Here is a 14,108-nt window from a genome sequence, read left to right on the forward strand (position 1 = left end):
CAGAGCACTTATTCCTCTGAAGAGGGTATTGCTGAGGATTAATATTTTCCCCCCCTTCTTTAAATACATTTATGTTTTTGTCTGCTCTTAAAAGTCATACATTTGTATCTTTGTCACCCCTTTGGCTCAGTACAGTAAAATTTAAGTGTGAATAAAGTCATTGAAAGGCTATAGAGGGTCTTGATCACAGGTAAATAAAAATAAAGAGCACATTGCATCTGAAAGCTTTAAAAGCTGCAGGAACACACCAAACCTGAATTACTTGCATCACTAATGCTTAGCAACTCTTCCCTAAAAGACATTTTGCAGCATCCTTGGAATAATTTCATACCTTAAGCATTTAACTTACAGTTTGGTAGTCAGCCCCCCCCCCCTTCAGCTGCAAACAAATGACCACTTATGCAATATAATCTTGTGCATCAGTATTTGTTTCACACCTCAACTCAAACTAGTATAATAAATGTGAATTTTGCAAAGCAGATGGCTTTCCAACATTTACCCCACAAATTGTTTCCACAATGCTGTAACCATTAAAGCAAGTTCTTAAATACTGGTAAAACCCATTACCATTTGATTCAAGAAGAGACATTTAAAGAAAACCAAGTCAAAATATGCACTCCATTTATTAAGAAATATTCAGACAAGCATTAAGGCAACAAAAATCACCTTAATCAAAGTTCACTGGGTTACTGGCCACTTCTTGCCATAGCTGCTTAACTGGGGTAAAGTACCCTGAAAAGTAATACCTGCAATTTTCTGTGGGGCACCTTGAGGGGTAGAACCAGACTGACTCCAAGCCTGTGCTGTATTGGGTTGAAACATCAGGTTCTGGAATCTGGAAAATTGGTTTGTGGGGACTACAGACTGAGAAGAGGTTGGAATGTTCTGGCTCTGTGCTGCCAGAGACCCAAAGGTTGGACCCTGGTACCATGCTGAAGCACTTGAGAACTGAGCTTGAGAAGGTGAAGGCTTGCTTGCAGAAACCACTGTTGTGGAACTGGGCTTGAATGACGGCTGGGACAGAGCTCCAGATATCTGGTTTGTAGCCACAGATGGGAAGTATGATGGAAAGCTTTGATCCTGTGAATTGTACCTGCTTAAGGCTTGCCCTTGATACAGCACAGGACCCAAGGATGGCAAAAGAGCAGTAGAGTCAGACTGGCCTGCCAAAATCTGTGTTGTGCTAGGCTGGTATAAAGATGGGGCCTGGAATCCAGACACTTGGGAAGATGGAATCTTACTCTGCAAAAAGGTGTTCCAGGCAGAGGTTTGACTTGGATATGAAACTGGATTTCCCAAGGACTGAATCGGAGCAATATGAGTATCTCCTGGCAAAACCCATGTTGCACTTGGCCAGTATGATGTCTGGTTCTGAAATCCAGAAATCTGGCTTGAGGAGGGCACAGACTGCAAGGAGGCTGTAATGCTCTGGTCCTGTGAAGGTAAGCCTTCAGCTGGTACTTGATACATTGTAGTAACACCTGAGCTCTGAGATGGAGGGGTAAAAGCAGACTGGCTTGGAGCAAGTTGTATGGTGTTAGGCCAGTATGTGGACTGGTTCTGAATTCCAGATATTTGGTTTAGGGCAGCAACAGACTGGAAGAAGGATGGGGTGCTCTGGTACTGTGATGTCAGATTGATGTTAGAGGTTAGACCTTGATAAAGTGGTGAGTCACCCATGGACTGAGCCTGAGATGCAGCAGGCCGACTTGTGGAGCTAGGCTGTTGTAACGCAGTCTGAAAAGCAGACATTTGAGAAGTTGGAATCATCTTACCCAACAAAGTGGTGTACCAACCAGGTGTCTGACTTGAACACAAAAGTGAATTTCCCAAGGATTGAGCTGGAGCAAGAGCAGACTGCTCTGTCAAAACCTGAGTTGTGGTGGTAGGCTGGAATGATGACTGGGTTTGTGATGAAATTATCTGGCTTGAGGTGTCCATAGACTGGGAGAAGGATGGAATGCTCTGGTCTTGTGAAATGCTGGACATGCCTGAGGTTTGCCCTTGAAACAGCTGTGAAGCACTTGAGCTCTGAGGGAGAGAGATAGACTGGCTTGAAGAAATTGGTGTGTTAGGCCAGTAAGTGTTCTGCAACCCGGATATTTGGTTTGTGACCATAGGCTGGGAGGAGGGCAGAATGTTTTGACTCTGGGAAGTCGGATACCTGCCGGAAGTTAGAGCCTGATACAAAGATGAAGCACCCATGGACTGAGATGAGACCGACTGACCAGGCATAACCTGCATTGTAGTGCTTGGCTGGTATGATGACTGGGCTTGGAATCCAGAGACTTGCGAAGGGGATGGAATCTGACCCTGTAAAATTGTGTACCATCCAGAGGTCTGAGGTGAATATGAAGCTTGTAAGAATTTATCCTGAGCAATAGACTGGCCCGTCAAAAGCCGTGTTGTGGTGCTAGGCTGGAAGGATGACTGGGTTTGTGATGAAGTTTTCTGGCTTGAGGTGTCCATAGACTGGGAGGAGGATGGAATGCTCTGGTCCTGTGAAATGCTGGACATGCCTGAGGTTTGCCCTTGAAACAGCTGTGAAGCACTTGAGCTCTGAGGAAGAGAGGAAGAAACTGGTGCGTTAGGCCAGTAAGTGTTCTGGAATCCAGATATTTGGTTTGTGGTGGCCACAGACTGGGAGAACAGTGGATTGCTGGAGCCCTGCATTTGATACTGTGTTAAAGCATCCAAGGGCTGTAATGTGGCAGTAGAAGCAGATGGGCCTGGCAAACCCTGTGTTGAGCTAGAGGGAATTACCAAGCCTGTCTGGACTCCAGAAACTTGGGAAGATGGAATCATCTTACCCAGTAAAATGGTGTACCAGCCAGAGGTCTGGGGTAGATTTAAAGATTGATCCTGAGCAGCAGACTGGCCTGACAAAGCCTGTGTTGTAGTGCTAGGTTGGAAAGATTGCGCCTGAGCATCAGTGACCTGGCTTGTGGTGACCACAGACTGGGAGGATGGACCGCTCTGAGCTGATGAAGCAAGATACCTGCCAGAAGTTAGAGCTTGATACAATGTTGAAGCTCCTATAGACTGAACAGGAGAAGCAGATTGACCAGGTGACACCTGTGGTGCAGTGCTCGGCTGGTATGACTGAGCCTGGAATCCAGAGACTTGTGAAGGAATCTGACCCTGTGAAATTGTGTACCAGCCAGATGCCTGAAGTGGATAGGCAGCCAATGCCTGCAAGGATTGATCCTGAGAAATAGCAGACGGTCCTGTCAAAGCCTGTGTTGTAGTACTAGGCTGGAAAGATTGGGACTGAGCTTCAGTGATCTGGCTTGTGGGGACCACAGACTGGGAGGATGGACTGCTCTGACCAAGCAAAGCCAGATACCTGCCAGAAGTTAGACCTTGATACAAAGACGAACCACCTATAGGCTGAGATGGCAAATCAGACTGGCCCATCAAAAGCTGTGTTGTGGTGCTAGGCTGGAAGGATGACTGGGTTTGTGATGAAATTATCTGGCTTGAGGTGTTCATAGACTGAGAGGAGGATGGAATGCTCTGTTCCTGTGAAATGCTGGACATGCCTGAGGTTTGCCCTTGAAACAGCTGTGAAGCACTTGAGCTCTGAGGAAGAGAGATAGTTTGGCTTGAAGAAACTGGTGTGTTAGGCCAGTAAGTGTTCTGGAATCCAGATATTTGGTTTGTGGTGGCCACAGGCTGGGGGGAGAGTGGAATGCCCTGACCCAGAGAAGCCAGATACCTGCCAGAAGTTAGACCTTGATACAAATTTAAAGCACCCATAGACTGAGACGGCAAAGCAGACTGGCCTGCCAAAACCTGTGTTGGGATGTTGGGCTGGTATGACTGGATCGGGTTTGTTGCGACTACAGACTGGGAGGAGGGAATGCTTTGGTCTTGTGAAACATGCCAGCTTAAAGATTGATACGGTGTTGAAGCACTTGGACCCTGTGCCTGAAAGGCAGAAGCAGACTGGCCTGCAGAGAATTGTGTTGGGGAGCTAGGTTGGTATAACTGGGTCTGAAATCCTAGCACTTGGGAAGAGGATGGACTTTGAAATCCAGGCAGATCTTTTGCTGGCCAATGCTGAGATGGCAAAGGGCCACAGTTACCAGGCTTGATAAACCCATTCCAATAAAATCCTGAAGACTGAGATGAATCATTAGGCTGGTGGCTAGGAGCAGCTTGACCATAAGCATTTAGTATTTGTTTGATGAGCACCACCACCAGAAGACTGAACAAAACTAGAGTCACGTTGAGCAGGTGGGACTTCCGAAGTAAGCACAGCATTTCCAAAGTTTCCACTGCCATCATTTCCATTTGGACCTTTTCTGGAAGGTAGCTCAAGTTGACCAGGTGTAGCAAGTTGAAAATTTTGGCTCCATGCGACATTAGAACGTCCAGCTTGCCAATCAAGAATAGATGTCCTATTCCACACTGTAGAAACATTTAAAGAAACATTTTTAGACCATAGTAAACTACAATTAGACATAGCTTACATTTAAGATATTTAAAAATTCTTACCATTAAATCCATCTGTATATCCACAAAAAACTAAAGCAATGGAAAGCAGATAGAACCTGGAAAAAAAGACACCACTTGAAAAACAGACTTAAAAAAAAAAATCAGGTTTTAAAAAACCTAAATACATACCTCATCACTGCCCATAACATCTCTCAAAGATTGCTTAACAGCAGGAGCCCTGATTAAAAACAGAGCTGCTACACTACACACAAATACTAAAACTATCACCAAACACAGCACGCTGATTATATAATGAGTAGCACCTGGTCACATGTCCACTAAGAACCATAATTAAGTCTCTCCAGGGTCCTAAACAATCTTGGTTAACTTTACTATTTAATTGTACCCTTATCTGTTTTCATTAGTCCCTTTAAAGGTGATGGAAAACTGAATTTTGGCTAAGGGCAACTAGCTATCATAAGTTCGCTCACATTCAACTTTGATTTTATTTTTAACGTTTGGGTCCTAACATGACTACACTAAATCACTAAATTTGCAGCTGGATCAACAATGTAAACTTATATACTGTATAATATAAACTTAACACTGTAAATCCACTTTCTATATATCCGCTATCTATATAAAAATCATGATCATGGGGATCACAGGTTTATGGCGTCACGCGGTTCGGAAGAAACACGTGATAGTCTTCGGCCCTCCCGGCTGAATGGTAGTAGTAGCCTTAATGTGGGAGCCCCCTAGTGACGGGGAAATATTGGCCACGACTAAATTAGGGAGAAAATTGTGAAAAAATCCCCCCCAAAAATTTATTAAATAAATGTAACCTTTTGTTGACTCTTTAATTTTGTGTTTTTTTCCTGTAATATTCCATTGTATTTGTACAATTTAATAAATAATCTGTATTAACTTTATATTTTGGTTTGACTCTTCTTTATGTTGCAGCCTCAAACAAGCGAGTTGTAACATAAAATTGGGCCTCTCATTTTTCATAAGGTAAAACTTTGATGTTTTTCCGTATATGTGTGGTTTGTGATCCCTACCAGATATCAAAATAATTTGACAAATGAGTTGTGACGGTCCCTTTTTTAAAAAAAATTGTACTTTAAAATTTTTTTTACACTCTAGTTACATGTGTGCTTGCCTTGTTGTGTGTTTGTTCTGTTTTCTCTTCTAGTAGGTATATCGTTATCCTCAGTAGTCGAGGATTTCTTTGCAATTTTTTTTTCAGAAATATTATTGGAGAGGTGCGCGAAGGAAGAGCTTTTGCAGATTGCTGAACAATTTAATGTGAAAGTAACGAGTAGTGATAAGAAGCTCAAGGAAACTCTGGTTAAATTTGTGAAGAGCGCACTTTCTGAGCAGGGCGTTTAAGAGGTAAGAGCTCAACCTATTAATCCTGAGGAGTGTTTATCCTCCCCTCTTGGTGATGACGATCAAAATACAAAGTTTAGCGAGATGCCTTTACTAGAGAAGCAGTTGCGTATTGATGCGGGAAAACCTTGTGCAGAACGTGATGTTTGTGTTTAAAAGAAAGATTTGGAGAATAATTTTAAAACAAAGAGGTTACAACAGCAGTTACGTAAAATAGAATTACAATTTGAAAAGGAAAGAAAGGAGAGAGAGTTTCAGCTGCGGAAACTTGAGCTAGAGCTGAAAGTAAAAACCGATCCAACAGTTTTGTCATCTGTTGAGACCGTGTTTGCTGCGCCTGTGTTTGATGTTTATAATGCAGAGTCCTTAAAATGGCCAAAAAAATTTTGGACTTTATTACAATGCGTGTTGGTAGGGAGAGCACAAGAGGTGTATTTCGCGTTGACTACTGAGCAAAGCGCTGATTATGAAATTGTAAAGCCTGCTATTTTACATGCTTATGAAGAGGCATACCGCCAGAAGTTAGGACTCATTCTACTGTAAGTCTGAAAAGTGTACTTATCTTGAGTTTGCTAGAGAAAAAGAAAATTTGTTTGATTGTTGGTGATTTCTGTAAAAATTACCACTAAGGAACAGCTTAGGGAGCTTATTCTTTTAGAGGAGTTTAAAAGTTGTGTTCCAAATGCTGTTGCTATGTATCTTAAAGGGGTCATACAGGCCTACATGCAAGCTGTTTGGACTGAACTGTGTGTTAGGAGAGTGCGTACACAACCACTCTACGATGATAAAGAGCCGCCCAGTGGTTTTTCTTTTCATTTATTACAATAACATGCCCCTTCTGAAATCAGGCCAATCGCAAATGCCTGTCGATGTGACGCCACACCACAAGAGGCTGCTCCCACACTAGTTGATTGACACTGGTGTTTTAGCAAAGACCCGCCCCGAGTGAGAAGAAGCTGTCGGCCATTGTTTTTCGCCGCTGGAGCAAAATGGTGCCTAAGCGAGTGTTGTGTACAGTAGTTGGGTGTAATAGCGAACACAGCAGTCGTCATTCACTACCTAGGTTTAGTGACCTAGGGTACCTACCTAGGGTTAGGTATCTGAGCCACTGAGGAGGCAGTGGCTGAATTTAGTTTTTAAAGCTAACGTCCCCGCTGATTTACCTAAATGCGTTCATGTTTGCGATAATCATTTTAAACCAGACTGCTTTATAAACGCGGGTCAATATAAAGCAGGTTTTACTAGGAAGCAGCTCCTAAAAAATGGATCTGTACTAACGCTTCGTCTTCCTGCTTCATCTTCACCAGGCTCGGTAAGTGTGATTTATTTTACTATGACTCTTTGCAGATCGCCTTTTCTAATAATCACGATGAATGCGGAGTGTAAGTTAACCTAGTTAACTTACGGGAGGGCGGGTTCAGCAGAGGTCATGAGCATTTAAATTAGCATCTACTAAAACAGGTTGCTGAGAACAGAGCTAGTTTTTACCAGGTAAAAGTAGTGTTTTTTTACACAATCCTTTTGAATTTTTAATTAACGTATAATACAAACTTTTCATTAGGACCCTAAAGATCATATTAACATTTAATGAAAAATATAATGTGTAGGACCTTTAACTGATAAACAGTTCAGAGTTTTTAAACAGCTCGTTAACTAAGCGCTCGTGCCACCGTGCAAACTCACGAAAATATAAACCTGGTTATTACCTTGCTAGCTCCTGTACAGTTATCCTCAGCTTGTGCCCTTCATGAACTGCATCACATTATATTCACAGAAATAACCTGCAGATTAACTCTTACCTAAAGAATAAATAAATGCTGAATTTATCCTCAGGTAGAGCAGCTTTTGTAATAGGGACGTAAATAGTATTTTGGAAGCTTTAGCGTCTTTTTAATTGAAAGAGGGGTGATATTGTGAGTTTGTGACACTGACAGTAAGCTTTAATGTTAACTTCAGACATGGTAAACAGATCATTAAGTTATCTAAAGTTAGCTACATCTGACCGCTGCTGGTGCTGCCAGTGATTTTCAAAACGGGCAATAAAAAACTAAACTCGGGTGGGATTGTTAAAATCACATGTTTGCAACTCAGCACAGCTAAATTGCTGGCTTGTGTTAACGTGTTATTGAGAATAAAAGCACCATCTAGTGGTGGCACCAGGAAAATGAATAAATAGGACTTAAATGGGCATGCTTACTGTGAAATCTTGACACGCCATTCTGGCAGTAAAGGGCCCCCGTCCATTGGGCAGCCGTATGCCATTCGCACGCCATTCACACGGCCGCGGCTATTTGACGTGGCTTAATTTTGAAGCTGTCTACTTTCTCCACTGGGCTCTCGTTCATAATAGGAGTCTGGTAGTTCCTCTCCTGTTTAGTGCTGAAGTCCACTATGAACGCCTTTGTCGTACTGACGTTTAGAAGAAGGTTGTTCCTCTGGCACCAGTTCTTCAGATTCCTAATTTCCTTCAAGTAGGCTGTCTCGTTGTTATCAGAGATCAGGTCCACAACGACGGTGTCATCAGCAAACTTAATGATGGTAGTGGAGCTGGTGGTGGCCACAAAGTCATATGTGTACAAAGAGTACAGCAGGGGGCTCAAAACACACCCCTGTGGGGCTCCAGTGCTGAGAATGATGGAGGCTGAGACACGTCCGCTCATCTTTACTGCCTGTGGTCTGCCAGTTAGAAAATTAAAGATCCACTGGCACAGAGATGAGCTGAGTCCCAGTTGCTCTAGCTTGGTGGTGAGTGTGGAGGGAATTATGGTATTAAGTGCTGAGCTGTCGTCGATGAAGAGCATTTTAACATAATTCCCCCTTCTAGTGTCCAGGTGAGTAAGTGACGTGTGGAGGAGATGAGAGATGGCATCATCAGTAGAACGATTTGGATGGTAAGCGAACTGTAGTGGGTCCAGTGTGTCAGGTAGTGAAGAGATGATGAAGTCCTTGACCAGCCGCTCAAAGCACTTCATCACTACTGAGGTGAGGGCTACAGGGCGATAGTCATTAAGAGAAGTAGGATGAGGTTTCTTTGGAAAAGGAACAATGATGAACTCCTTGAAGCATGTGGGGATCACCGACAAGAAATAGATAAAGAGAGGTTGAATATCTCTGTGAACACAGGTGCTAGCTGGTCTGCGCAGACTCTGAGAATATGACCTGAGATGCCGTCTGGTCCTGCTGCTTTCCTGGTGTTTACTCTCTTGAAGGCTCTCCTCACGTCATGCTCGGAGATGATAAACACATTTCTGGTCCTGGCAGTGTCTTCCTGTTTGCAATGGCATCGCTAGCGTCTTTAGCTGCAGCCTCGAAGCGAGCATAGAAAGTGTTCAGCTCGTCTGCCAGAGTCACGTTCGCGTTCGTCATACCGGATGTTGGTGTTTTATAGTCCGTTATTGTCCTTAGTCCCTGCCACAGGCTTCTAGAGTCACTCTGTTGGAGCTGTGAATCTAGTTTCTTCCCATAGCGCTGCTTCGCCGCTTTCACCGCCTTCTGGATATTGTTTGACGCAGCCTTGTGCGGTTCCAAGTCCCGCATTATAGGCAGCGGTGCGAGATCTCAGAGCATCACGAAAAGTTTTATCCACCCACGGCTTCTGGTTGGGAAGCGTTCTGATAGTCATTTTCTGCACGGTATTATTCGCTAGTTTCCCAATGAATGAACACGCTGATGTCATCATCTGAGCTGTTTTTAAACATGTCCAAGTCTGCGTCATCGAGTGCGTCCTGTAACGCAGCCACCGATTGGTCCGCCCAGCGTGCGACCTCCCTCTGAACCGAAACTTCCTGTTTCAGCCTTTGTTTGTATTTTGGCATGAGGAAGATGGCGGCGTGGTCCGATTTACCAAACATTGGATGAGATTGTGCCTTAGCCGTCCTTGATTGTAGTGTTGCAGTGGCTTAGTGTCCTTTCTAAGCCACAGCCTGCTGGTGGGGCAGGTGATGTGCTGATAAAAGTTCGGCACTGCGCGTTTAAGGTTGCCATTGTTAAAATCCCCCGCCACAATAAGCGCAGGACATGTCATGGTTCTGTCACATCAACACCGTGGTGAAAAAGGCCCGGCAGCTGACCACCTCAGGCACTTAAAAGACTTTAGACTTTTACACCTGCACCATAAAGAGCATCCTGAAGGGAAACATCTTAACCGGCTTCAGGAATAGCACCATGCATTACAGACGAGCTCTACAAAGGGTGGTGAGATCAGCTGAGCGCATCATCCGCACCGAGCTCCCTGACCTGCACTTGATCTACAGCAAGCAGTGCTGGACCAAGGCCAGGAAGATCGTGAAGGACCTCAGCCACCCCAGCCATGGACTGTTTTCTCTGTTGCAGTCAGGAAAGTGCTTCCGCTCCCTGAAGGTCAACACAGAGAGACTGAGGAGGAGCTTCTTCCCGCAGGCGATATGCTCTCTAAACCAGATTAACACACAGGACTTATCATCTCCGCGTTTTTGTAATACCGCACAGAATTGGACACTCATGGACATTATTCATCTGTGCACATACTCCAGTACGCTGCAGATCGGACAATCATGAACATTGCACATTTGCACACACATTGCACATTTGCACAACTTCTGGACATTTTATTTGCATTTAAATGCATTTTGTCTTGTACATATTGGTTTTATATTTCTTACATATTTTTGAAAATGTTTATATGTTTTAGTTATAGTTCAGCTATTTAACCAACATGGAACTATGCATACAGAGACACTGCAAATATACCAACAAAATTCATTTATTCATCAAAGATATACTATATCTTTGATGAATTGATGAATTATGTTTGCTTAAATTTCCACATATGTTAACAGGTTACATACCTAATATAAAGAATCTTATATTGTTTTGGGTGGCGATTTTAATGAATTCTTTGATGTTAACGTTCAGACCAAAATATAAAATATTATTTTTGCCCTAATTCAAGAGAATTTACCTGGTCAAATACCTTAACACTTAGGTCGACAATTGATTTGTTCCCAGTATCTCAATTCTTTTTACACTTTATTCAAAATATCTCACACTTGTTCGCCCCTTTTTCTGATTATAAGCAGACATTAGTTGGTGTTCATCAAACCAATTCCACACCAAGTGGATATTGGATAATTCTCTGTTAAACGATAGCACTGACCCTATTCTAATTTCTAAATCTGTCTCTAAATTTTATGGTGATCTTTGCTCTTTTACCCCAATAATTGTAGATCCTTTATCAATAAAATGTTTATGTTTGGAAATGTATTAAAAACCCATTATTCTGTATGTACAAAGAATATTTCGAGCAGAAAGAAATAATAACTGCAATAAAACGGGATTACTGTGCTCTGATTATTCCCAAACCTGATAAAAAAACATTTTTGATTGAGAACTGGTGGCCTAATACACTTTTACCTATTGATTATGAAATTCTGGACGTACTCTGGTATCATGATGGTAGCGGTATCCACGACACTTCCTTTTACACCCTAGTTGTATACTACATGCTACCACGGTACTTGGGTATATTGTAGTACGCAGTTAATTGTCCCATGCCAACATACCTACCTTTTATATATAATCTTTCAACCAACACTACTGTATTTGTTAATTGAAGGCAGCCCTGCCGACCATGCCAATATGTCGTGGCAAATTTTGTGAACTGCACCAATTTTCTAAACACAAACCAAACAACTACTTGAGTATTGAAAAAGCAAAAAAGTTTATTGCAACCAAAAGTAAATGGACAGCACTGGACTGGCCAGCCAGAAGACAACAGACACTCCACAAAAATTCCGCAAGCTCCCTCCACTAAGTATTCCACAATACTTTTGTTCAGTTTAGATTGATCAGAGGTGGGACAAAGTCATTGTTTGGCAAGTCACAAGTAAGTCTCAATTCATTGCCCTCAAGTCCCGAGTCAAGTCCCGAGTCAAGACAGGCAATTCCCGAGTCAAGTCCCAAGTCAAAGCCAACAAGTCTCAAGTCAAGTCCAAAGTCCTACGGTTTGACTTTCGAGTCTTTTTAAGTCTTTTTAGCAAAAAAATAAAATGTATACAGATTATGTATGGTTGTAAGATCTGTATTTATTAAACAAACCTTTTTTTATGAAAGAACATTGCTCAGATACATAAAAATACAAATGTTAGTAAATGCTAGTAGCAATGTAAAATGGTAGCACATATTCTCAATGATGTAGGCTACTTCATACAAACAATAACGTTGTTTTCTTCACATAACATTAAAGAACTTTGCTCCCTACCTTCCACTCACGTAGGCTACCTCATACAAACAATCCGGTGCTGTGTCGAAGTTGGTTCCACCATTGGGATGTATTTTTTTAGCCCCACCCCCGTGACAACGGCACAGTGAACATGCATTTAGGAGAAGGCTCGCCCGCGAAGGGTTATGCGTGGACCACTGAGATTCTACGGAGCGCGGTAAAGAATAAAAAGGACAGTTAGTGTTTTTTAATCCCTGACGAACTCTAGCCAACAGGATGTGTTTCCCTTGTTACAGTATCTTGGACATATTTAGAATGATGAACCTCGGCTGAGTCACTTGTAGGCTGTAAACATGTCAGTATTTTGTCTGATATTTCATATCAAATATGCCTTTTCAGCAAAACCATAATGCCAAAATAGAGACCCGTCAGATACAGTCTCAAGACATTAATAATAATAGTAATAATAATAATTATTATATATAAATTAATAATAATAATTATTATTAATATATCATAATTAAATATTATATATTATAATATTAATAATAATTATTATTATTATAATTAAATATCGTATAATAATAATTATTATTATTATTATTATTATTATGCGAGATAATTAGTCAATTCAAATATGTTAATTCACTAGGTCACATTATTTGAATAAACCCAAACTGCATATGAAAGAAATCGGCACTCGTAGTGGTCCATTTCTTTATATTAAATATATACTGTATTTTAAAAAAATCTCTTGATAAAATAGCATAAACAAATCATGGGTAGTGTATACCAGTGATTAAATATAAACAATACAAAGCATGTGCTGACATGTTTACAGCCTACAAGTGACTCAGCCGAGGTTCATCATTCTAAATATGTCCAAGATAACAAGGGAAACACATCCTGATGGCTAGAGTTCGTCAGAGGATTAAAAAACGCTAACAATTTCCTTTTTGGCCTTTACTGCGTTCCGTAGCCAATATAGCCAATTTTTTATAGCCAAACGAAGCTACCTTCGGTATCATTTCGCGAACTGGCGCGTTCACGTTGTTGTCACGTGTTGGACGCTGTCGAATCAAAAAAATCTACGGTACTTTGATTGGATGTCACACACACGCGCACAGACACATAAACAGAGATAAAGCGGTCCGTGTTAACATACTTTTTATCTTTGGGCTTTTTATGGGAAGTAGCAAGTCTTTACAAGTCAATAGGCGCAAGTCCAAGTGAAAGTCCGAGTTATTTATGTTAAAGTCCAAGTCGAGTTGCAAGTCTTTTTATATTTTGTCAAGTCGAGTCTAAAGTCATCAAATTCATGTCACATGACTCGAGTCCACACATCTGAGATTGATGTGGCATCTCCCCTTACATAATTTTCCCATATCATTTCATATTCATGTCTAGGTAGGACTAAAAGATCTTCTTTCCATTTTTCCCTTTTTTGGAGAAAGTTCGGTTTGTTCCTGTTTTTTTAACTAGACTATTGACCACTGTTGGTAAAGACTTGGGTTTTCGTCTAAAATGTGATTTAAAAAAAAAATCTTCCTCTTTAAGATGCATAAGTACTCTGTTCTTATTATTCCCATTATGTCTGATTTGTCTTTAACTGTCCATAGTATGCCTTACATATATCGATATTATCGTTTAGTACTTTAATATTTATTTAGATTATTATTAGTTTTGATTATACATTATACATAATTGTACAACTATGTGATTTTTTCCAATGATCTTGACCTTACAGTATATATCAACTACAGATCTGGCTATTAAAAATGCACGTTTCGAGAAAAGGGATCCTCATCCTTCATGAAATGAAACAAACAAAAATATATATGCTACTCACTGAATACAACGCGACAGCACGCAGAATCCCTGGGCTTTGACAGCGCTTTGTCCATCCATCAGTAGTAGTACACTAAAAAATGCTGGGTTTCTGTAAACACATCGCTGGGTAGTTTAAAATTCTGTGTTGGTTCAGATACTTTAATCACACTCTTGGGTTGCTTATGCAGTAAACCCCAGGGGTAAACATGATGATTTAAGAATTTAATTAAACACGAATATATATAGA

At 41.4% G+C, this 14,108-nt stretch overlaps 1 protein-coding gene across 1 annotated transcript; it reads right to left on the reverse strand.

Annotated features, from left to right (window-relative positions):
• Positions 1-678: 678 nt before the first annotated feature.
• On the reverse strand, positions 679-4,707 carry LOC128545515 (mucin-3A-like). The gene is made up of 3 exons (XM_053515826.1): positions 4,630-4,707; positions 4,501-4,556; positions 679-4,413 (listed from the first exon to the last, which is right to left on the reverse strand). The coding sequence occupies exons 2-3, from the start codon at positions 4,510-4,512 to the stop codon at positions 679-681; spliced, it is 3,747 nt and encodes a 1,248-aa protein (XP_053371801.1). The 5' UTR covers positions 4,513-4,556; positions 4,630-4,707.
• Between the last annotated feature and the right edge of the window lie 9,401 nt (positions 4,708-14,108).

Source organism: Clarias gariepinus, chromosome 17 (assembly GCF_024256425.1).
Source record: "Clarias gariepinus isolate MV-2021 ecotype Netherlands chromosome 17, CGAR_prim_01v2, whole genome shotgun sequence".
In the NCBI taxonomy this organism is placed as follows: domain Eukaryota; kingdom Metazoa; phylum Chordata; class Actinopteri; order Siluriformes; family Clariidae; genus Clarias; species Clarias gariepinus.